Source organism: Rhamphochromis longiceps, linkage group LG7 (genome assembly GCF_057381845.1).
Source record: "Rhamphochromis longiceps isolate RC_006_pf linkage group LG7, R_longiceps_female_GT1.1, whole genome shotgun sequence".
Taxonomy (NCBI): Eukaryota; Metazoa; Chordata; class Actinopteri; order Cichliformes; family Cichlidae; genus Rhamphochromis; species Rhamphochromis longiceps.
Window position 1 is genome coordinate 64,749,835 of NC_140563.1, and position 24,718 is coordinate 64,774,552.

The 24,718-nt window shown below is 40.4% G+C and overlaps 1 protein-coding gene across 3 annotated transcripts in view; it reads right to left on the reverse strand.

Annotated features, from left to right (window-relative positions):
- Positions 1–507: 507 nt before the first annotated feature.
- Positions 508–24,718, reverse strand: part of mical2b (microtubule associated monooxygenase, calponin and LIM domain containing 2b) — a 62,979-nt gene continuing 38,768 nt past the window's right edge. The window contains exons 14-37 of one of the 3 annotated variants that reach the window (XM_085414823.1): positions 24,227–24,321; positions 23,732–23,800; positions 23,496–23,624; positions 22,704–22,883; positions 22,333–22,605; positions 22,123–22,251; positions 21,279–21,749; positions 20,473–20,574; positions 20,193–20,285; positions 19,244–19,430; positions 19,087–19,160; positions 17,901–17,988; positions 13,002–13,154; positions 11,300–11,353; positions 8,914–9,035; positions 8,549–8,773; positions 8,192–8,367; positions 7,710–8,077; positions 6,736–6,809; positions 6,525–6,614; positions 3,558–3,651; positions 2,959–3,067; positions 2,812–2,885; positions 508–2,731 (exon numbers count right to left, since the gene is read on the reverse strand). In XM_085414823.1, coding sequence (XP_085270949.1) covers positions 2,511–2,731; positions 2,812–2,885; positions 2,959–3,067; positions 3,558–3,651; positions 6,525–6,614; positions 6,736–6,809; positions 7,710–8,077; positions 8,192–8,367; positions 8,549–8,773; positions 8,914–9,035; positions 11,300–11,353; positions 13,002–13,154; positions 17,901–17,988; positions 19,087–19,160; positions 19,244–19,430; positions 20,193–20,285; positions 20,473–20,574; positions 21,279–21,749; positions 22,123–22,251; positions 22,333–22,605; positions 22,704–22,883; positions 23,496–23,624; positions 23,732–23,800; positions 24,227–24,321 — 3,650 coding nt within the window. In that variant the 3' untranslated portion in view covers positions 508–2,510. The remainder of the gene's footprint in view (positions 2,732–2,811; positions 2,886–2,958; positions 3,068–3,557; positions 3,652–6,524; positions 6,615–6,735; positions 6,810–7,709; positions 8,078–8,191; positions 8,368–8,548; positions 8,774–8,913; positions 9,036–11,299; positions 11,354–13,001; positions 13,155–17,900; positions 17,989–19,086; positions 19,161–19,243; positions 19,431–20,192; positions 20,286–20,472; positions 20,575–21,278; positions 21,750–22,122; positions 22,252–22,332; positions 22,606–22,703; positions 22,884–23,495; positions 23,625–23,731; positions 23,801–24,226; positions 24,322–24,718) is intronic. The other 2 variants (XM_085414824.1, XM_085414825.1) reach the window with 2 other exon arrangements.

The following is a 24,718-nucleotide window of genomic DNA, read 5'->3' on the forward strand; positions in this document are numbered from 1 at the left end:
CAATATGCTAGCACCCACACCAATCACAAGTATGTTTTGTTAATAATATCAAGTGGCTGCCAGAGGGTCTGTAAGCCTCTGTGACTGGGGCTTTAGCAATTATTTTCCCAGCAACTGCCATCAAGCTCCAGCAACCACTCACAACAGGTAGGGGAATACTAATTTTTCCCTCATGACCGGTTGGGGACCAGTCTCTAAGCCTGTGTGGCTGGGGCCTTAATCACTTGATCCTACATCGTCACATGTTCAAAATGGCAGACAAGTTAACATCATGTGGTTAGTGGTCATGTGTCTGTAAAACCACAACAGCATTCCAGAAAGTTGTAGCATCAATGCCAAAGAAAACTGAGGCCCAACAGCTTTTTAAGACTGTTTATATGTCTTTATGTTGTTAAGCAGTAAGAAATAGGTTGCTTTTATAATCAGAGGAAGACAGAATAAAACAGTACCAAAAATCCAAAAATTCATTTTTATTTAAGATAATTTCATTTAAAAACACTCAAAGCAGCATTAAAATAAAACAAGTTTTTTGCTAAAGAAAACCAAACTTACAGATATTTAATTTGCATTCATTTGTATTATAAACAAAATAACATTTAACGCCCGAGGACCGAGAGAATAGTATGGCAGTTTGCATCAGCATTAAAACTCATGTAAACACATTCATCTTTTCATGAGATGACAATTTGATGGCATTTTGACTCACAGCCCTTTACAGTGAATTGCAGACAGATTCACAGTTAACAAAATGATGAATCCACTTTGGGCACGCTGCTTTCAGGATGTCACAGCTAGTGGTATGCCTTACTGGAGCAAGGCCAGAGATATCTGCAAGTTTCAACAAAAGTACATGAGAACTCCCACTCTGTGGACTTCCAGTTTTCCTACACGGCGGTTCAAAGATAGTCCAGAATGAGTGAAACTTTAGACCAAAAATTAAATTTTGTGGAGTGAAGATTTTTCCTCTTGACATTTTCTTTATGCTTGTGATAAAGGGGATCAAGAAGTGAGTAAATTTTTAGAATAGTCCTGATTTCAAATTGTAATAAATTACCTCTGTGTAACACTTGGGGACAACAAACAACATTCCAGCACTGACATTTGAATTTCACAGATGAAGCGAGCAACAGCAGCCGTTTCTAGCAGCAGTTTTCTGATACCAGTCGTCTTCCTCAACCACGATAACCATTTGATTCTTAAACACACAGAAAGTGAATCCCATGTTAAAATGTACATTTTTACAGCAATAAAAAAACTAAACAAAAATATCCGGTTACAGCCTCCTGTTTTGGTCTTCATAGAAGTTTCTTTAATTTAATACTAGAGAAGGTTGCAGCTGCTTGCATTGCCAGGTGTCCCAACACAGGAAGCTGCCGCCCATCTGTGTTTGCTGGGCTTTACCTTCTTTAGTTTAAGTCTCGGAACTGGACCTCCACAGTGTTTGTGCTGTCGGTGCCTTGCTTACAGGGTGGTGTAGTCTGTCCAAGAAGTTGGTGCTTTAGTTTTGGTGAGTGAAATTCAACCGTTGTATTTGTCTGTTACTTAGCACTAATTAGCTTCAAGTCTGACAATATTAGGCTAATGAATTCCCACTCCAAACAAGATCACGATCATTTTGGTTCCAAAAATTTACACAGTGGTACCAAAATGCTGATTTTGAGAATTCAACACGAGGAGTAAGCGGCCCATCCATTTTTATATACAGTCTATGCTTTTACCATTCACTGTGGACTGTCTTGCTACTGCTGTTTGCTGCTTTTTTAGCTGAGCTCCAGCCAACTGTACAATGAGACAAATAGGAATGGAACAGCTCCCCTAGATATCTGTGGTTTCATTCTGTGCAGCAGCTCCATGGCAGATTCCATTTCTCTGGTGTTAATTAGTGCCTGAGCATACATAAATATATTTTATTTGATCCAAAGAAAAGTGAATAAATTTAAAATATGCACAAGAGTTTACAGTCACATAAAGTGACTCATAGTGAAATACTTAAAGCATTTTTCTGGTTTTATAACAACTCACGCTGTGCAAGAGTCTCCAGAAAAACTTGACTCCTTCCATGTGCTATCCAGTGAAGATACAGTGTTACAGTAATAACCAATCTGTCGCAACAAGTCCACTCTTATGGCTAGCAGCCACAAATAAGGCAGTTTGGTTTGTGATGAGTGCAGGCATTCAAGGCAGTGGCTCACATTATCAGAGGTGGTTAAGCATATCATACATCAAGTTTCAGGTCAGTATCAGCATGGGACATTGCAGTCACACTTCTGAGTGTTGAGAAAAGTTGGCAGAAAAGTTATTAACCCTCGTGGCTATACGGGAAGCCATTATCTAAGGGTCAATTTCTTTCTAACACGATCAAGTCTTACAATCTTCGTCAGTGTTTCAAGATTCCTTCAACATTTTTCAGACTTGTAGCTTTGCAAAAAAAAGCCAAAAGCAAACTATTGTGGGAACCTGTTTTCCTTCTAATCTGTCCTCTTCAGAGTGAGATCCTCGGTTTTCAGCCATCACTCCTGCTTCTCTTGGCCCCAGCTATCATCCATGCGGGCCCAGTGGAACTCATAGCCCTTGGAGAGCACAAGGCTCTCGAGGTCCCTGTCCTCAGCCCTCTCCTTGAGCCTCTGCTCCTCCAGAATAGAGACCAACATGTCTCGTTTCTCCACTGTTCTCATGATCTCTGCGAGGATCACCTGTTCCTCCTGCAGCTCTGAGGCACTCTTCTTTGTATCTAAAAAGAGTAGGAGGAAGACAGAAATAAGAGCAAGCTATATTATATCAGACTGCAGCGCTGTGTGCTCAAGGCCGTACCCTCTACTGCCATTTTGCGTCGCAGATCCTGCTGCAGCCGACTCTGTGTGTCCTCCAGCTCCAGCTCCTGAGCGCTGAACACAGGAGAAAATAGTGAGACCTCTACATGTGAGAAAAGGGAATTGCTTTCATAATGCATTCGCTTACAAGATCATGAGTTCAGACTCATAGCGTGCCAATCTGTTCTTCTCTAGGACGAGCTTAAACCAGGACTGATAGAGCTGGGCCTCGTCACTGTCGTCCGTCTGAGGAGATTCTGTAAAAAGGGAAAGAGGGAACGATGTAGGGAGGAAAAAAGAGGTTTGATAGGGATCAAAAAAGAAGACAGACATTTCAGAATTTATATCAATTATTTAAAAACCACTGCAAGAACTTCAATGACATACACATCATGTCACAGGGTCATATACTATTCACAGGAACACAAACAGAAGCTTGTATTGTAGAAAGATGAAGCAACAATAAAGTCCCTAGTGTCTATTGTGAGCACAGCCATTAACCGTATGTAGAGGCTTTTAACCAGACCAGGATTACAAGGCAGTGCTTTTCTCTAAATGGTCTGAGAAGTATGGGCAGTGCAATTAAACAGAACGAGAAGGAAAAAAAAGAATGAAGCTTTCACTGTGGAATTCCATTGAGCTGTAGAGTAGAGTGAATCAAGGTGTTATGGTACAGACTTCTGTCAAATAAAAGCAGCTACGCAATGCTGAGACTCACAGGTTTGTAAGGCACTGGTCTGAATGTACCTGTTTCTCCTCTTATGATCTTTTCTATGGCCACTCCTCTCTCCTCCAGGTCCCTCTGCTTTTCTCCGACTTCCTCCAACTGTCTCTGGATCACCTGTGCAACGCAACAACGTCGCCGTATGACACATGTAGTTAGATGTGATCAAAGGAGATTAATCAACGGAGAAATCGTTCTTTGAAATTTCTGCTTTCCCCTCCATACAAAGGATCTAAATTGATTTGTGGTGTTCACAAATAAAATTAGCCCTTCTTTCTCTGAAGTGTCCTTGTTATTCTGGGTAATTCTGAGAACTTGTAATGAACAAGTTTAAAGGCCCCATTTCTTTTATAGAAAACACTGACGTTCTTTTTTTTTTTTTTTTTTTTTTTTTTTTTAAAATGCAATTTTTCAATTCTGTGAGCACTACAAACAATGTTCCATTTGCCATCCTTGTAATGGGGTTTTCGAAGAAATCTCAGAGACTGATATCAGCAGGGACCGTCTGCAGGGAAAGGAATATTGTGACATTCTTTGGGAAATAAACAAGGATAACAAACTGAAGGAAAAACCTGAAGCACCGACTCTTACAGTGAGGAGTGCTTCTGTTTGTGAAAGGTCACTGCAAATAAACATTAAGCTGGTCATTTTTATCCTTTGATGAAACATTTCCGTCACGGTGGGAGTAGCCTTTTCCCGGGTGATGATGCCCTCATCCATAGGGCAAACAGACTCCCTGAAAGGTTTGATGGAGAATGGAAATGATGTTTGGGGGGGACGTGTTAGACAGCAGTCTTCCCCACTATAATAATAATAATAATAATAATAATAATAATAATAATAATAATAATAATAATAATAATAATAATGATGGATTGCATTTATGTAGCGCTTTTCTAGAAAAGCGCATCCGTGTGGTAGAGCTCAGGAGACGTGAAGAATCACTGCCAGCAAACATTGACGTCTGGTGTCACATGGTGGCCCACTACCTTATTAACATATGTTATATTGATTTTTTTTCCCCCAATTTGTTCATGCCTGAGTCCTTTTATATAATCAGATGCATATATATAAATACTCAAATAGCATCATTATTAAATTCCTTTAGAGCGGCTCCATTTGTTACTAGTCAAAGCATTTTTCCATAGCCTGCCCTGTTTTATTCCTTTTCATTCTTTATGGCCAAGAACCAGCTGGTGTCATATGTGAAATGAGAAAATCCTAATAAATACCACACCCAACCACCTGAAAACTGGTTGAATGCGAGCTCTAATTATTTCTTCTCATGGTTGGATTGATGGGGATTTTGTCACAACTGATTGGATTGTGAATGCAGAAAAGTGCCATCAAATTTTGATCCACCGTGCAATGCCATCTGAAAACATCTGATTAGCAACAGCTTTGGGTTTCAGCATGACAATGGTCCCAAACACACTGGCAAAGCAGTCAAAGCATGTTGGGACAGAAGAACATACAACAGAACACCACGAGTCATGGATGGGCCTCCCCACAGCCCGGATCTCAACACTATCAGAACCTAACATATTACTTATGTTAGGGGGAAACTGGCACGGGGTATTGCTGTCCTGGGGAAAACAAAGCAAATCTTGGATCAGAAAGCACTGCACATATTATACTGTGCTTTACTACTACCATATATGAGCTATTGTGTAGAGGTCTGGGGAAAACACATACAAAAGTAATACACAACCAATAACCATAACGCAGAAAAGAGTCATTAGATTAATAAATAATGCAGGGTACAGGGACCATACAAATGCACTCTTTATCAAAATGCAAGCCATAGAATTTCAGGACTTGGTGAAGTTTAAAACAGCACAAATAATATATAAAGCAAGAAACAAAATGCTTCCAAAAGAAATGCGTAAATTGTTTATAGAAAGACGAGGGGGGAGGAAATGGAATTTAAAAATACAAAGTGCTAGAACAACTTTAAAAAGTATGTCTATCTCAATAGTGAAGAAAGTAACAACATAAACCAGTTTAAAATAAAATATAAAAAAAAAAAACTCATATTAAACAAATATAAGAATGAAGAAAACGGGGTTGACCCAGGACAGTAACTGAAGTGATGTTTTGGTTTATTGTGAATCTGCTAATTTACATATTCTGTCTTTTATTATATGAAAGAAACTATATTGTGATGATTTGTGTTTTGTTTTTCTTTTGTTTCATTGTTTGTTTGATTTAAGACTAAAAGAAAACTAAATGAATGAGATGAAAAATTTGTGGGGGTAGGGACTAATAAGTGTATACTTCTGTTTACTCCTTTTCAAACAAAAGAATGGAATGATATCACGAAATGATGGTGAATGTACACGTTTGAAATAAAAATGAACTGAACTATTCAAGCAGTTCTAACGGTGAGGTCTGAATCCTCTGGACAGAAATTGGGACTGGGACTATACAATGAAGACTATAGAAAAAGCTGCCAAAGAGATTTAAGACTGTTTTTGATGATACAGGCAGTCATACCAAATATTGATTATCAAGCTCAAAAGAACTGCACAGAATCCGTTTTAGACTTTATATTTCTTTGTATGTTTTCACATGTTTAAATAAAATCAATGCACCTACTTATTATAAAATTAATAAGAAACGAGGGGTGGCTCAACATTTTTGCACAGCACTAAAGATATAAATGTGCTCATAGACATAAATTAACTTTTGACTACAGCAGAAAGTTGAAACATAATAACACCTCTCTGTTAAAGTCATAACTGCTAGATATTCAGTGTCATCAGTGTGGGCATACTCTCAGATAAAAACATCGTGGATCTTTTTGAGCGAGCAGCAAACCTTTGTACTGTAAAAGCATCAGGTAAATGTAAAATGTATAACTATGACTGGTAGCAAAAAGCTCTTCAGTCAGGGGTTTTTACATTTTTGTCAGGTCAGACCAATGCACAGCTTTCCAGCACAAATCTCTCTATTAACCACAGACTGAATTTAAAAGGAAATTACGATACCTGAGCTCTGTGAAGCCTCTTTAGCTGTTCTCGTTTAGCCTGTTGGGCCACTGTCTTTTCCTGCTTCCTCCTCAGTTTCTCTGAATGCAGCTGGGACAGGAAGCGTGGAACATTTCACAAAATGTACACATGGAAAAAACCAAAAAACAAACCCAGTACACGCGGGAATAACTGGAATGTGCCGTGTCTCACTCAACAGGAATGTACAAACCTTCTGACTGGATACCAGGTTTTCATTTTCATCATCACTTGAGGAGGGCTCCTCCAAATTCTGCTGACTGGATGCTGGATATGTAAGAGTGAAAAGTTAAAAAGTGAGGATAATTAGAAACTCTTAGCATTTTAGATTTGCAAGAGGAAAAAAAAGAGCCTTTTTGGATTATACAGATAAACTTTAAAAGTCAGCATGAAATTTTACTATGATAATCCCATGGATGAAAAATTCTTCTAGGTGTTCAGAAGCCTGCACTCCAAAACACAAAAAATTGGCTCCAAAAAGTATGGAAACCACACAAGCATGAAGCAAATAAGCAATAAAGGGGGCCAAAAACCTCTTCCTTCTTTTCAGCAGTGGATACTGAAATTAAACATGGCAAGACTTTTAAATAAGGAGGCTTGAGATTGCTCTAAACCCTCAATTTCAGATGGCTTTCTCTATTGCTGGAGCTGTACAACACAGAGCAGAGGAGCTTAACGTGGTCATCTCAGGCACACAGCTCTGAGTGTGGGCAGTAAACCCCACCCGCCCGCTGTTTGAGCCTTCTGTCTATGAGGGGCAGCCAATTACAAGAAAGCTAGCCTAAATGGAGGGTGGTATTAAAGGAAAAGGTGCTAAAGGCTTGTTTCACACAGTGGATGACCAGATGGGCTACACTAAGGGCTAGGGTGTGCAAATCATGCAAAACTACTTTTATTACACCCAGTAGAGAAATCAGAGACCTAAAAATGAGGAGAATAGATCCCCTTTAAACCTCAAAAACACACGTTTAGTAAAACAAGGTCCTTTGATTCTGTCTGGAGGGTTTTGTTTAGTTCACTTCTCTGATCATCAGACATTATTGCAGTTGCAGCTGCCCACTGACCTGAGTTAAAGTGCGGAACTTGTAAATTGGATCAAGCTAAAGGCAAAAAATCCAGAGGATTTAAAGCACTGTTACAAACAAGCTTCGGAGTCCCTACACTAACCTTTGTTTCTGAGGTTAGAGAGGATGTTTGTGATTTCCTTTTGAACCTCCTGGTCTTTCCCTTCACTCCCAGACAATTCCCTCTTCCTCAGCCTCAAGGAAGAGAACAAGTTGACCCTTTTGCGTGCAAATGGGCCAATGTCATCAGCGAACACCTCTCCAGAGTCTTTACGGCCCTTTAAGGACACCTGCTGCAACAGGGAAGGCAGGTCCTGCCCCACCCCCCATGGATCTGCCCAATGAGCTTCACGCATGCTGGCCTGGTCCTCTCGGGATGACTCTGGCGCTATGGCACTGAAGCGTGAGCTAAAGCTAAACGCTCCCTCGGACATGGGTCGCCGTTTGCGGGGACCGTCGTGTTTAGGTCTCCTGTTAAAGCAGAGGAAAAGTATCAGAATTTAATCTGATTTGAAGCCCATAGAGAGCAGTAGAGAAGACAGCTTGGTTTATATAACAGCAAACTATGAGCCAAGTATTTTATACATTATGACTGCAGTGTTGGAGCTGCTGAGTTGATTGGTCCCGCTAAATGTCCTCCTGAAGGCGTTGGCTATAGCCTGGAAGGCTGAGGGGGATGAAGCTGAAGTTTGGCTCGGGGAAGCCTCCCCGCTCTGGATCGAGTTTCTCCGAGGCTCATCTAGTTGTGCCTCTGCCTGTACCTGATAAAACATGAGAGGAGAGGATAAATGTATTCAATATAATGTAGGATTAATTCCTCTTATATCTCTCACATCACTGTCCGTGAGCCATTCTACATAGCATAGAAGGAAAAGATGAGAAAACTATCTTTCATATCCAGGCTCATCTTCTCTCAGGTTAATAAACAGATCAAATCTCCACCTGGTCCTTATGTTGTGGTGCGTTTTCGGTGGTTGTGCTAACGGGAGTTCCCTCTGGGTTGACCTCCACGTCCCAGTTCAGAAGCTTCTCTTTGGCAGAAAAGGACAAGGCCAAGCGTTTCCTTGGCGTAGATGTTCTGCAGACGGCCGAGCGCTCCTCACTCGTCTCATTTACCTCTGGAGGATTCAGGGTATCCACTGAGGTTTTGGAACTGCTGTCCGAGTGCTGAAAGAAGAGCAGAAAATAGTCTTTTTTGTTCACACTGTGCAACGTCAATAAATTACACAGACACCCTTGCTCTTAGTTATATTCCTTAAAAACAAGACCGTTCTGTATCCAGTGAATGTAAATTAGTCATAACATACAGGTTGTTTTTCTGCTGAAGTGATCTCCTCATAGTCAGAGTCGGCTTCAGGGACGGTATCAGGTCCGTCTTTGTCCAGCTGTGAGCTTTTGGGATAGCGCTTGATGAAAAGCAGAGGGAAGGCTACATAAAGAGACACAACAGGGAACATTTTACAACAAAAAAATATGCAAATACTGCAACCATTTTTCTGTTACCCAGCAACTATTAATTTACCTGAATATAATACAGGCACGAAACACTGTCTTTTTTCTTTTAGGTTCAGCATGCAAATGGAAAATGTGAAACACATCAGACATCAAAACTTCAGCTTCACATTACTTCTTACATCTTTAAAATGTGAATGATGCCACTGAAGTGACTGACACAATTCAACAGGGTTCTTACAGCTTAATGCAAGTTGTATGAATTTTAACACCAACTTTACAATATCCAGAATTAAAGGGAAGAAGTGCACCAGGTGGCAGCTCTGAAATAAAGCCACTGTTAGCATCCACAATAAGCAGATCCGAGGTAGTGTGCTAATCCAAAATGGCTGATGTTTTGGCTTTCTTATCTGAAATGTATGCAAACGTATGTGCATCCTATGGGATTCCACTGCAAAGATTTCCACTGTGCACTTAATACAGCACACCTCTTAAAGAGTGGCTGGTACCACTTCAGTCATGCAGCAAAAACTTGGTTCAAAGCGCAATTTTCTTTCAATCTGTGCAGTCAGTACAATATGATAAATTGACCTGCATTTACACAACGCTTTAATCCTAGTCGCTCACACACTGAAGGGCACACGAGGGGCAGTTTGGGGTTCAGTATCTTTTCTAATGACAATCCTTGGAAAAGATCTTGAATAATCAGACCGCAACTTATCTTAAAGACCTCATATCACCCCAATAGAGCACTTTGCTCTCAGACTGCTCTATTGGGGTGATAAGACTGTTGGCTTACTTGCGGTTCCTAAATTTTTAAAAGTAGAATGGGAGGCAGAACCTTCAGCTTTCAGGCCCCTCTTCTGTGAAACCAGCTCCCAGTTTGGATTGGGGAGACAAACACCCTCTCTACTTGTAAGATTAGCCTTTAATCTTTCTTTTTTGATAAAGCATATAGTTAGAGCTGGACCAGGTGACTCTGAATCCTCCCTTAGTTATGGGCTGCTGGGGGACTTCCATGATGCACTGAGTGTTTCTTCTTCACTCCCTATGTGTTTACATGCCACTCTACATTTAATCATTAGTTATTATTAATCTCTGGCTCTCTTCCACAGTGTCTTTTATCTTGCCTCCCTCGCTCAGCCACAACCGGTTGTGCCAGATGGCCGTCCCTCCCTGAGCCTGGTTCTGCCAGAGGTTTCTTCCTGTTAAAAGAGGTTTTTTTTCCCCCACTGTCGCCAAGGGCTTGCTCATAGGGGGTCATCTGATTGTTGTGGTCTTTACCTTACAATATAAAGCACCTTAGATGACTGCTGTTGTGATTTGGTGCTATATATTATTAAAATTGAATTGAATGGAATAGAGTAATATTTAGCTTTGTCCAACTCACAGCCAGTCAGTAAATCATTTCAAACCAGTTAGTTTTAAATTTTAAAAGTCCAGTGTCTGACAAAAGTATGCTAAGATATCACAATTCAATTGAAAGATTGATTTAAGAGATTTAACACAAAGTAAGCCCCTTGTTTCTGTTAAGACCTTTTCGTAAATGTGACAAATGAAAATACCTGCTGCAAGTTATTTTTAGAAACCTGTATCTTAGGGTTCGCTAACTAACGACAGATTAATGAGTACAAGTGTAGGTGTGTAGTCTTCAAAAGCAGTGTGAGCCAAACCACCTTGAAACAGGTGGCAGATTGAATAATGCTAAAAATATATGTATGAACTGTAAGCAGCCATAACCACAAAACAAAATTATCAACCTGACACATAAAGAAGGAAAACTTTTTGTTTTCTGAGGATTTGTCAGTCATGGCTGCAGTTAGGAGGAGGAATACTGTCTGTCCATCACGTCACAGGAATCAAATCACTCGGCAGAAAACAACAAACAGCCCAGAACACTACAAAGTTGGGAAACAGTGACCTCTAGTGTTGAATACATTGGATGACAGTTTATCAACTACATAAAAACCACAAGCCTACAGTAACTGTAATTGGGCACTTTCCCCACTAACATCTGGTTTGTCACATCACGTTATTTGTGCACAGATATTGTAGAGTGAAATGTTTTATCAGTAACAGCCTGCACTGTAAAAACAACTAAGTAAAGTCTCACAACCAAACTATTAATAGCTGTCAGACAAGAAACAAGTTTTCGGTTCTCATTGAAACGATGACGACAACAACAGGAAGATTGATGATGATGGCAGAGGCAAGACCGGAGTGAAAATCTGAGCTACTCACTTGCTCGAATCTTCCGCTTCCATCTGTTGTGTTTGTGTTTGGGGTTACAGTGATCTGCAAAACAAGGGAAGAATTTCTATAAGTTGCAAAGGTTAACATTAAGCAGAAATGAATTAAACACAGAAAAAAATAAATGAAGGCTGATTAAGTGAATGTGGGGAATGCTGTCAGGTAAGAATTTGGTGTGGAACAGATCAGGTGTGGGTCACATGAAAAAGCTCATCTCACCAGGTAAGAAAAAGAACATTTTAATAATAATGTGCGACATTTTTGAAAAAGTTGGAATATGGTGTGAAATGTAAATCCAAACAGAATGCAATAATGTGAAACTAATTTAAAGGCGTATTTCACAGAAAATAGCACAAAGGTAATATATGACATACCATTTGTAAAATATGTGATATTTTAAATTTGAAGCTAGCAACGTGCTTCTAAAAAGCTGGGAAGAGCTTTTTCATGCATTCCTGCAAGCCTTTGGTTTGCTGTAAAGGAAACACATTTTGCTTCCTTTCTTTATTTTAACAAAGAGCTTCTTAAACAGGTGGAAAAATATCCATTAGAAGTGGTAATAAATGGATTTGAGTGATATCTCAAGCACATCTCATGTTGCAGGTGTTACTTGTCCTATTTAAATAGGGAAGAATAGCGAAATTGAGATGTTCTGTATTCTGCTTTAGAATCTCTTACTGGATAAGAGGAGATACTCTGCGAATACTAAGAACCTCAGCTTTAAGAGTTTGCAATGTTCATGTGGAGAAATCTATGTAGACCAGAGAAGAGAGGTTATATTTCAAAAGGTACAGATTGCTCAGTGACACTTGATGAGCTGCACATTTAAAGATTGCACACAATGTCATCCTTTTTAATCACGTGTTGGATCTGTATATGATGCGTTTTGATAAATTATGTTTTTTCATATTGTGAAATGTCCTGCGAAACAAACTAAGCACACCAACGTTATGTTATTCAAACGTCGCATGAAAGTTCTGGGAAGTTTTGTGCAGGTAAACAGCTTAGTTTGCAGGACTGTGGTGAGTTCGCAGTAAAGCCCTGTGTTGGACTGGTAAGGTCAGAGTGTTGGGTTACATCAAGTGTAGCACAGATTCATTTACATTTAAGTTGATGATGCTTGGATTCATTCACTGAACTCAGGCGTTATAACAACTTAACGTCTGGTGTAAAGACAATAAAATGGAACAGAACTGAAACATCTGCTTACATCTGGTTGAATTCAGTTGTGTAAATCCACAAAGAGTGTCTGCACTCACGTAATAATATTATATTAAAAAAGCAGAAAGCCCAGTTCCTGTGTCCTTTTTCACTTTTACTTGAGCAACAAAGTTGAACCAGTGCTTTAACTTTTACTGGAGTATTTTTCAACACACTTCTACTCACAGTATGTCTGTACTTTTCCACCCCTGATGTGGACAGACTGTTACAGTGGTGTGGGACAAAAACTATAAAATCAGTCACACCCCTGTCTCCCACACATAACCGGAGGAGGGTCTCCAACACAAACAAAGTAAAGTCACGAGTTAGAGTTCAGCCAGTTTGAGATTCTCCCTCAGGGAATATCATGCTATGAATGAAACAACAAACATAAACTTTGGGGATTTAAAAAGCCATCCGAGCAACTGGAAATCGTTGTTTTTCCTCCAGCCTACCATCCTCATTTCTTCAAAAAAAAGAAAATCGCACTGACCTTTGGAAGAGTCCTGGCTTTGACCTTTTGCTGCGGCGGTATCTTGCGTTTTGGATTTTACTAAACAGGAAGCATCGTGAGCTTCCACTGCCACATCCACATCGTCGGGAACTTTTTTATCAAGCGGTTCAGAGAGTGAACTGGAGGCCTCGTCTGCAAGTAACAACAGTATGCAGCCATTACATTCAAGTTCGTGTTAAACTAATCAGCGGTGCAATGTTATTAAACAGCGCGTTTCATGCCTGTGATCTTAAGAACAGACTTAAGAACTTCAGCACAAAAAAGTTGACAGTTACAAGAACTGAACTACTAGTCCTGCATCTCAAAGTAAAGATGCTAGGCGCTAATTAAGCATTGCAAAATTAAACAGAACTATTCTTAAATTCAAGAATTTAATCTGAAGCATATTTTGGCTTCTTAGGGACACAGAAGCTGTTTAAACACACAGAGTGAGACGAGTTCAGTCAGACAACCAGAAATGTGCTGCTTCACGCGCACACGACTGGTTTGTTTAAGCTGCATTTTCCCATCTCTCCCCAATTTCTACATGCAAAATATCTACATGGACTGTTGAGCTCGAAGCTTGAACGACTAACTACACAGTGCTGCTGTAAGAAGTAAAAGGTAAAGGTGAGTGGTCTGACTGAACTGCAACTTCACAGAAAATCTTCATTTCCATACAGGCATAGATAAAATACACAGTCACATATTCATGAGTACTCACAGAGTAACGAAGTCAACATTGTACAGAAGGGGATTCCACTTGGTAACAGCAAAGAAATGAAAAGATGTCGGTATAACCACAGGTATAAATGGGCCCCTAGGTATTTTTCTTATTTTTAACACTGATGGCACCAGTTATCCATTTTTGGTTTGGCTCAAAAAATTTACTTGAAAGGTTTGGGATCAAGTGAAAGTGAAACAATAATAATAATAATTTAAAAAAAAAAAAAAAAAACCTTTAAAGCTAGGATTCAGAGATGTCAAATTTGAAGGAAAGGACAGAGAAGACCCGCTAGCAGAACCCATGAGAAAGCTAACAGAAGATTCACTTCAATTCTGTTTAAGTCTTGAGCTTTTTCCAATTATATGCAAGCTTTTGCATGAACCTTGTTCTTCCTTGTTTGCCTTTACAGTTATTATTGTTATTAATAGCCAGCATTTTTTGTCACCTTCTCAAAAAGCTCAAGTTAATGGTTAACAAAAGCTGTGATCGTGAACATGATTTGTGTGGGTGATGTTAGCATAAAAGAAAAAAAGATTTCCTATAAAAGAAGTTGTTTGTTTTTAATTTAACTGCTCAATTATGAGACAACCCCTGTTCAACTGTAACAACAAATGATGACGCGAGTAATTTATGCAATCAAACTGATTTATTTTGAAATATATTTACAGCTTATAAATATCATAAATTAGCATTTTTACAGGAATTCTCAATGTGGAAAAAATAAGGCTGGAAGGCTGCGTTGAGATAACATAACTGCGTAACACAGACAGTAGCCACAAGAAGGTCTGTGGCAGTGTGCAAAAAAACCAAAAAGCTGCTACTGGGCTGCTTCACTCCTGAGCAAAGACTAGGAGGTACATGAGAGGGACCTGGAGAGGGGCTCTGAGGGGGGGAGGCTTCCTTCTGAAACAGAGGGAACCACAGACAGACCACAGACATGTGGACACGTGTTACCGTCGAACGGGCCTAAGAAGAAGGGAGGCTGCTGCTGTGTTAGAGAACAAATCAATCCAGGGGCATTCACGTCGGTGCTTGGTGTTAGAGGAGTGAGGGACAAGCAGAGCACAACATGAGCATTACGAGGGTTAGCCTGCGCAAACTGGCTAAAAAAAGGTGCTACATATGCATCCGTTAACCATAAGATTATGAAGTTTAATCCAAGGTTTTTAAAAATAGTGGACCTGCAACATTAACCTTTATATGTCCCTTCCCTTAGGTGAACAAATCCAATTAAACCACTAAAAAAATAAAAAGGTTAAATTAGATATTTCTATGTATCCAAAGTTTAAATACTTCAAAGAGCAGGTAGGAGCCTGTGTCAAACTGATACAGTCGGCCAATATCAGCCATTAATCCTGAAGCTCCACCAGTACTGGTGTCTGTTGTGTTGCATTATCATATGAGCTTTGGTATCATCACACAGTGATCTGCTCTCTCTGCACCGTTTGAAATTTCTCTCAACACTTTGTGCAGCACATGTAGCACCACGGCTGAGCAGAGAGTCAATCGCCATGTTTCAGTTCAATTTCTGCCTCATTTGTGAAGTACAGTGGTAGAAAGTTGAACAATGGCCCAGCACATTTAATGGGGACCAAACATCGGACACAAAAATCCACCACTGGTTTAACTCTTATATTTATATTGGTCAATAGAAGGCTACATTAAGTTAGCTTATTTCATCTGTAGGCTCTGTGAAGAGAATCCCTACAAATGTTGTTGGTCAGCTGACGTCAAACCAATAGCGCCATCCCTAGATCCATAGACTGTATATAAATGATGAAAGCATTTTGTAAAGCCTCAAACTGAACATTTTTAGCACCTTTTTAAAACCAGAGTTCACAAGCAGAGGGTGGCACTGCACAGCCTGCTAGTTCTGGACACTAAAATATGCAAGATGATCAAACGTCTTTAGTGAGACTTGAAACTGGTGACAATGACCAAAAAAAAGAAATGTATCAGGAAAGTATTTACGAAGGGATCGATCAACGGAGGACTATTTTCCATATTTCTATACAGCTGGACATGTTTTTGCAACTAGAAGATTGACCCCCTGCTGGTCATTCGAATTAATACTGGTTTATTACCATTTCACATTTGTTTCACTTTGCAAGCTCCATCTTTTATATACAGTCTATGCACGGGCCAAACCGCTAGCATGGCTAAAAAGAAAAGCTAATTTCAGTTTGATGCACAGTTTAGATACCAAAGAACTGAAGATAATGGCAGCTTCATCCTTTCATGTAAGTATTCTTGGCGAGTTGTTTGCATGATACTGTTCATTGCATAATATTTAATATAGTATTTAACATACCACAAAGCTGCACGTAACACCTTTATCAACTATAGCATGCGATACGTGTGGTTCATGCTGGTTACTCTGGGTTACACAGAGACAGTACAGAGCTACGAAAGCAGACAAGCTCTTATGGCCAAAGCCAGCCAATCGTCACCTTCACAGGACTCAGCCAATCAGAGGGTGCAGCATTGGAAACTTGAACGGACTGAACAAAATGAAGTGAATGAGACAGAGGAAATGAATTTGGGAGGGGGAGAAAAAAGGAGACAGATAAGATAAAGGAGAATGAATGGAAAGATGGAAAAAATGCACAATATAGTGAGAATTACAGGAAATGGTACAATCAGCACTGAAATTCTCACGTTACGATATTAAGCACTGAATACACCTTAGGTATCATTAACAAAACAGAATATAACAAATAAGGCTCACATTTCACAAAATAAAAGCGCTACATTGTTGCAAAGCTAAAAACAAAGTGAACATTTTCACTGAGTCAAGAACTTCAGTAGGTTTGGATTCAATGACTTTGGCCAACAGGGAGGCCGAAAGAAAAAAAACAAACAAAAACAAAACAAAACAAAACAAAAAAAAACAGTCTGAAATGATCATTATATAAAGAGTCTTTTTTTGTTCTTGTTTTATTTTTTAAGAAAAAGCAATAATGTGCTTTTGAGTTAATTTTATAACCCAATGCAAGAAAATACTGCAAAAAACCCCAACACAGAGTGGGTGCTCTCGTGACAATTAGAAAACAGAAGTAAAAAATTAGATGAATCGTCACCCAAAGAGAGAAACGTAAATGATTAAATTTTTTTTTAAATAATTTGAATTCCATCCATATTTTTAAAATGATTTTTAACAGAAAACAATACAATAAATAATGAATCCTGAATAAATAAAGGGACATCGGTGAATTACCTTTAAGAAAATACACAAAGTGAAATACTTTGAGATTAAAAAAAAAAAAAAAGATATACAAAAATGAAAAGCACTTCCTGAAAAATGTATTTATTATAAAAAAAAAAAAAAAAAAAAAAAAAAAAAAAGAAAGAAGAAAAGTTTGGTATTACTATTGCACACTCTGGTGTTGCAGCGTTACGGGGCAGCAGGCAGAGTGCAGACACCACAATTACTGGTTTAGTCCACTGAGAAAAACCAACACTCAGTCCCGATGGCTTAAAAAGATTGAAGCAGAGAGCGTGTTCCAGGTCACTCTAGTGCAATTACTATAATACTGACGATATATTAACTAATCAGATTCTTGTTTAGAGTGTCTTGCGGTCTGGGTTGGACATTTCTGTGACAGCCCAGTGGGTAAAAATCTGCCTGGAACAAACCCATGTGAGTCAGAGAAGGTTACAACACCAGGAGAGCCTGATGGTCAACAAGCATGTACCAAAAGAACCCGGGTAGAGCGCTCAACATGGCGTCCTGCTTCATAAATTACTGATGGCTTCAAAAACACAAGACTAAAATGAAATGAAATGATGGAAAGCATTGCACATTTGACGCTTTTTTGGGAAATGCAAAAGAAAAAGAAATCCATCTGGGCTCCTATCTGGCCACCTGGCTCCATGACCCCCCCGTTAGTCTCCCTCCTAAGTGAGCTGGTGGCCGACGAGATGCTGCTGGGCCATCTGGGGCTCCTGGTAGATCTGTCCCAACACCTCATGCATCATGTAGAGCAGAGGACAGCCCAGGCTCAGCAGCTCAAACAGCAACACATAGTCATGCGAGTAGCTCCTTACGTGCGACCCCACAGCTGAGAAAGACTCACACACACTTCCCAACAGCTGTTGAGGCAACACACACACAGCCCGGCTAGCACGCCTCGGCAGGCTCAAGCCTCGCCTAAGCAAGGAAACCAGGGTACCTGGGGGTTGCAGCTGGGTGCTGCCCGTGGTGGCGGTGGTGTAGCTCCCGCCGTCCATGGACGAGGGTGCGACACGACTTTGGGGTTCCTGTACAAAAACAACACACAGAGAAAGAACTCAGAAACGCAACACACTCTTCTAAAACAACAACAGGGAACTTTTCAACAAGAAGATTTAGACAACCACACAAGTTTACTCCACTAAAACTACCGTTTCACACCGATGCTCTAACACTGCTATTCTTTTCATGCTGAATATAGGGTAATCCAGAATTAGAGTATGGAGGACAGATACCCACACTGAAGGTTTGATTGTATCCTTTAAGCAGGGTGGAATGCCATCCCATAATAATAGGTACTCGTTCATATGAATAACAGTGAAGAAAACCGTCTGAAGGTTCTCAGTCATCCAGGTCATCGTACTCTAAAAAGCGTCTGGACTTTTTCCTTGTTTCCTTGAAGAAGCTTCTTCAGTTCTAAGAGTAATTGGTGGAGAGTCTCAGATTTTAAGCCCTATGGGAGTGTCCCCAGGAGGGTCATGAACCCCCTATTGATCCTCTACCTAAAATATCCAAATGTCCAAAATGTGAACATTAGCATCCTCTTTAGAGGAAAGTGTGAAAGAAGCCATCTATGTCCACCGTGAATGACCATCTTTGAACAGAGGCGGTGGCTTACGACACCAAGTGTCTGTCATCTATAATCCAGGTTTGAGATCCTTCCCAGACACCTTAACGCCAACTCACATCCTGGGCCATTTGACCACAGGAAATCACATCATAGGGCGGGGCTAGGCTTCACAATGGGTTCACCTGAAACCTTGGCCGATTGTGACCCACACATGTTTTCACACCTTGGCTCGTGTGATTAGGTAGAGGATCAATAGGGGGTCCATGTCCCTCTTGGGGACACTCCCGTAGAGTTTAAAATGTGGGACTCTCCATTGCTCTTAGAACTTCTCGGATGAGAGGTGAAACTTCTTCAAGGAAACTTGGAAGTCCAGACCCTTTTCTTTCCAAGCTCCTTATAAAAGAGGTTAACATGAAACATTTCCTTTGTGCTATAAAAGAAGATCTTTTCTAAAAGCTAGCTAATAGAACTGAACAGTGATATTACATATGGATATTACATTGTGTAATAAACATTTACTTTGTAATAAGTAAATGTTGGGTGTTGGGTTCCTTACCATTCTCCTCCTAACTCTTCCTGGGTTATTGCTGTACAGGCGCTGTGCATAATGCAGCTTGCAGTAGAATTTAGCTGTACAGAAAGCAGAAAAAAAATATATTTTGAAGTGACGTCTCCTACAGGTTTTAAAGGCAAGTCCAGCAAATGCAACGTACCCTCCTGTGAGTCAAATGTGTGTCCTCCCAGGCGGAGAGTGCAGTTGCAAGCGTCGCAGCGGAAACACTCTCGGTGGAAGAAGTAGCCCTCGGCGCTGAGTCTCTCCATCACGTACACCCGCTTGGAGCAGAAGTGGCAGATGTCGCTGCCGCCCAACCCGGGAGGGAAGTCCTTACGCACCACACACTGAGAGGAAGAAGGCCAGCATAGGGTTAGATTTTTGAAAGATTCTTTCAAGCAAGCTTTTAGGACCGTTTTCTTCCAAGAGACACCTGAGGAGGGGAAGAAAAAGAACCCCCAAACAAAAACACACATATCAGGAGCAAACAGCCAGATTGCAGCATAAAGAAACTGTCAAAGCTGCAAAGCTGGTCACAATCACAGAAAGTGTTGCTCTTGATAGCTGTAAAGTTGCTGAAGCAGTATATGAAAGTTTTTAGGGACACACAGTATAATTTTGTGCAAGAGTCAATAACAAGAATAAAAAATAAAACAACCACTTCCAGTTCACAGGAACAGTCTGGATACTTATTCTCAGGCGATATTACAGGACTGTAAAAAGAGCAGAAGATTCATGGACGTTTAGACCTGCTCCAGGCCTGTGTATGTGTCAAAGCAGGGAAGCAAGTACAGTCATTTTTTGTTAGTTATGAAAGATGCTGTTAAAGAGAACTTCACCAATTTAACATTTTATTATTTGTTTAGTTGTCATAAAGGTTCTAAGTCCTGTACCAGAACCAGAGAAGACATCCTGCCTACATCACCCAAAATGCATCTTACACCCGTGATTATGGCGTACACATTTCCCATCAGTTCATGAATATTAGTATCTGGAGTTGTGTTTGCTTTGATGAAATACTGTTAAATTGAATACAAGCTGCAGTTTTAAATGAACCCCGGCAACACAGACAAAAAAAAGACTCGGGGCTAAAGCCACATGCATCTTACCGGTGGAGCAGTGGGCCTGTGGTCTGTCTCATAGAGGATGGCCAGTATCTGAGCTTTAGCATCTATGGCTGATGATACCTTTCCAACTGTACGCTAACATTAATGACAGGTGAAGAGGACGGGAGGACAAAAAGACGAGAAGGGGAAAAAAAGAAGGAAAAAGGGTGAAAGTTTGGGAATCAGACAGGAATTATCAAGAGGGCAGAAGGAAAAGGCTGAAAATGGATGATTTGTATTAAACGGTATCACACTGTATTCAGACTGAGGCACTGCTTGGTACCTCTTTGCTGTAACGAGGAGCCCCAGTCGGACAACTTATGGAGCGAGCGAGTGACTTTGGAACGATTCTCCTGAGGTCCTCAGGACCAGACCTCTCCGAGTGCTAAATGAGCAGCAGAATGAGCAACAGCTTGATTCATTTCATAAAGAATAAATGTGTTATTGAACACATGCGAATGTGAATACAAGAGGAAAAACAACGAGCAGGACCCCCATGCTATAAACTATAAACCTAATGCCCCCATGGGGTTTATAGTTCCTGGTCATGAAGTCAGTTTATAAAACAAGCTTTTTTTAAATAAATTAATTGGAAGGCAACATTTTTACTTAATAAGCAGGTTTAAGGTTAATAGCCTTAACACTTTAATTTTAACAGAATATTTTTTACATTCTCGTGAAATGTTTCCATTTTATCCATTGGGGAGATAGCTAGTAAATTAGTTTGTTATGAATTAGACTTCCAAAAATAATATTTGTAGGTTCACAATAAACCAAAAAAAAAAAAAAAAAAAAAAAAAAGAGAATTTTTGCAAAAGAATACTGTGAATTTTAATTTTCATTAACATAATGCGATTTCTTGCTGTATACTGAATGTTGAAGTATGTTAGAGCTGTTAGTTTTCTTCCGTGACATTCACAAGTTAACACAACAATGGAAACTCATGCAGGCACAGAAATGGGTTACTTTGCAGAAGGTTTAAAGCTCATGCAGCTCAGGCAGCGTTACATTTATATTTTGTTAGATAAGCAGTACCGACTACCAAGCGGTCTTCATGCAGGCCATCGACGTGCACAATGACTCTGTTACCTTCGTGTGATTATTTTCAGATGCGTTACTATCATCAACTGTCACAGTTTTGTGAACCTTCTCCTGCTCATTTTCCACATCGTTCTGTGAACTCTCACACATATTCTCATAATTCTGCTCGAGGCCTGACGAGCCGCTCTGTTCATGTTCACAGCCAGCGTCCGAGAGCGGAGAGGAGCTCTTTTGGGTCCCAAAGCAAGGCAAGGAAAGAGCAGCAAATGTTTCGCTGTTGGGTGCAGAGGAATCAGGATGAAGTGAACAGATTTCCTGTGTTTTTTCAGAGTCTGTGGAAGAGGGAGTGTGTGTCTTGTCCTTGTGTCCAGGAGTGCAAAGTGGGACAGAGGAGAAACCAGCCTGGGCTGTGGGGTCAGGGACAGGGTGGACCACAGGGTAGACGGTGGAGCTCTTAGGTATAGACAGAACAAGAGGAGGTGTTGACAAGGAAAGAGGAGAGGAAATGGATGATTCCACCTAAAGAAGAGGAGTCAGAAACATTAGGCTGAGTAGAATAAAATGATGAAAGCGCAGAAACAAGATCATTAAAAGGTTATCAAACTCTAAAGTGAAGAGGAGCGGTGTAACATTTACCATCTTAGAATCACTGCTGGGAATTAAACTGAAAGTTGTTGTTTTGCAGGACTTCTAAGTGTCAAAAACAAAAACTGCAAACTGTCTAAACCTCCCAGATGATGTCATTTTGTCAGACAACCAATTAAAGAGCAGAAAAGCAGCCAGCTGTACATCTCAAACGAGCATTAGTCCCAATTTAGCCATCATGAACATGCAGCAGTAAAATGATTAAAGGATGAACATTTTCATGCCAATAGTGTGTATAATACACAACCTGTGGTAGACAAAGAGGAGCTGCTGAGGGTGATCTGCTTGAGCCTGGAAACATGGAGGAGAGGAGGCTAGCTCTCTCTTTTATACTCCTCCTGGAAAAGTCCCTAGCAGACAGTCTCTGGTCTTTACTCTAAAGGAACAGCAGGTGGCGGTCAAAGTTGGAACGGATTCAAAATAAATAAATACTGTAAAGAACTGCTATGACATTCACCTGCCGCATAACCCCCCCTGATCTCTCAGAGGACTGCCCAACACCCAGAGCAGACTGAGGAGAGGGAGAAAGACGAATAGGTGAGAGGTCTGGAGAGGTGCGTTCTGGGTAGTAATGTTCAGGAGTGTCAGGGCTCAGTGAGCGAGGAGGACTCAACGGGCTCTTTGAGCGTGGGGGCGATGGAGACCGACTGCAGGCGCTCCGAGTGTGAGAGAATTTGGGGGAGGAGAGGAAAGTAGCGGGATTCTCAAGCAACTGAAGGTAGATGGAAGGCTGGGTCAAAGGCAAGAGGAAATGGATTATGCACAGATGCGCACAGATGCTACATGACATAATGGAAGAAGTTCAGAGGCGCTCAGAGGCAAGCATACCTGCCACTTGGGGCGAGTGGGAAGCAGACTAGGAGGAGGAGGAGGAGTGTCATCTTTGGGCTTTGCAAAACGGGGATTTTCTCTCTCCACTTCCCCATCTTCCTCATCCTCCTCATCTGATGAAGGAAGTGGGGAAGTTGGAGGAGACTGAGCAGGAGAGTAGGATGGATCTGATGGGTCCTGATCCGACGGAGGCGTGGATAGGAAAATAAAAAGGAAAGTAAAGGGTGAGAAAAGGGTGTGCAGAGCATGAAAGGGTTACTTCGCAAAGAAGCCAGTTTGTGATATGAGGACAGCAAGCAAAAACAAATGCATGCATGAGGAAGATACAGGCATTAAATCAATTCTCCAAAGTAAAAGCAAAAAATAGATTTTTGTCAGACTGTAAATGTAAATGCTCCATCATGAGAAAGGAAGTCTCATAATATCAACATACCACGTTTACCATAAGATAGTATTATTGAATTTAAGTGAAATACACTCACAGAAAATACTTCAAAGATGAAGTATTGAGTCAGACACTTTTTCCTTCTGGTGTACCATCAAATAAACCTGCAAACAGCATTCTTTAACCAGCTTAAAACTGCATCATGTTCTCCGTCAAAGCTAAAAGATTACAGACGGATACAATGACAGCCAACTGTTCTGCAACACATCCGATGCAGGCAGGCAAATCCCAAGTAAATTAACAACCTTTAAGACCCTTTACATAGTCAGAAGGCAGAAACCCCACAGGCGACACAGACTGCTCAGACAGCAGAGGGAGGATGAGGAAATAAATACCAAACTCACCTTTGTTCGAGCCTTTACTGTTGCGGAGTTCTCCTCAAATTTGGCCAGCAGCTGAGTTGCCATGGAGCGGACTTTGTTCTCCCGTTGTTCCCCATCCTCACCAGCAGGGGGAGCACTGTGACACGACAACTGGCATCACACAAAGGAGAAAGAGAAAGTGAGATCAATTTGAAAAGCAAAAAGTGGCATTACCCACATTGCTTGGAAGAATGAAGCTATTTCAAAGAAGAACCTACCTCTGTGAGGTAGTGGTTGCCCTTTCGCCGTTTCTTGTTATCAGAATCTTCCTCCAGTTTCTTGTCATCCTGCAGCATCAGACAACACAAACATATACAAACTGCATCTCACTTTCATCCGTTAAAAAAATAAAATAAAATAAAGACTTTAAAAGAGGCAAACCTGTGGGAAATTTCAAAATAAAAGGCTGTTGTACTCTCAATAAGCCAAAACTTGCAAACCTGCAGGAGTATTAACCACAAAGCAAACCTATTTATCACAACAGATGCTCTACACTAATACGCCTTTTTCCTCCGGCACTCATAAATCCTATGCACACTAACAGCTAAGATTCATGGTTAGATAACACACGCATTACAAACACTACTTTGACCTTTAATGCTACCTGATCTCTAATCTAATTTATATGACTACTGTTGAGCAGCAGAAATGTTCAGATCAAATCAATATCACACAAAAAGCAGCAAAATGCAAGAATCAGCATTTCTCCTTACCCTGGGAATCCTCTTTCTGGGCTGAGGCAGGTTTAGCGCCTTGTGGTTGGTTTTAGATTGATAATCTTCACCATTTTCATCTCCTTCTCTGGAAACTGGAAAATAAGCACAATACAGTTTACATACAAGTTATCCAATCTTTTCAGGAAATTCTGCTAAAACAGTTCAAGAAAATGTAAAATTACTATTAAGATCAAATGTCATTACAAGGCTTGCTGGAAACAGTAAAATTCCTATTTTAGAGGTGGATTTGTTTGCAAGTGCGACACTTGTTGATTTGAGTAATGGAAAAAAACAAAAAAAACAAAAAAAACCCTGTATGCGTCACATACAAGGCAGTGGGAGAGAAGGACACAAAAGCTCCCTTTACATGAACAACCACCACTGACAGGTGGAGTAAAAATCGCTGATCACTTGTTTTCAGAGCAGCTTTAATGGGACTTTCTGGGTCCTGACAACCTAGAGGAAAATTAAATTGATGCAGACACTACC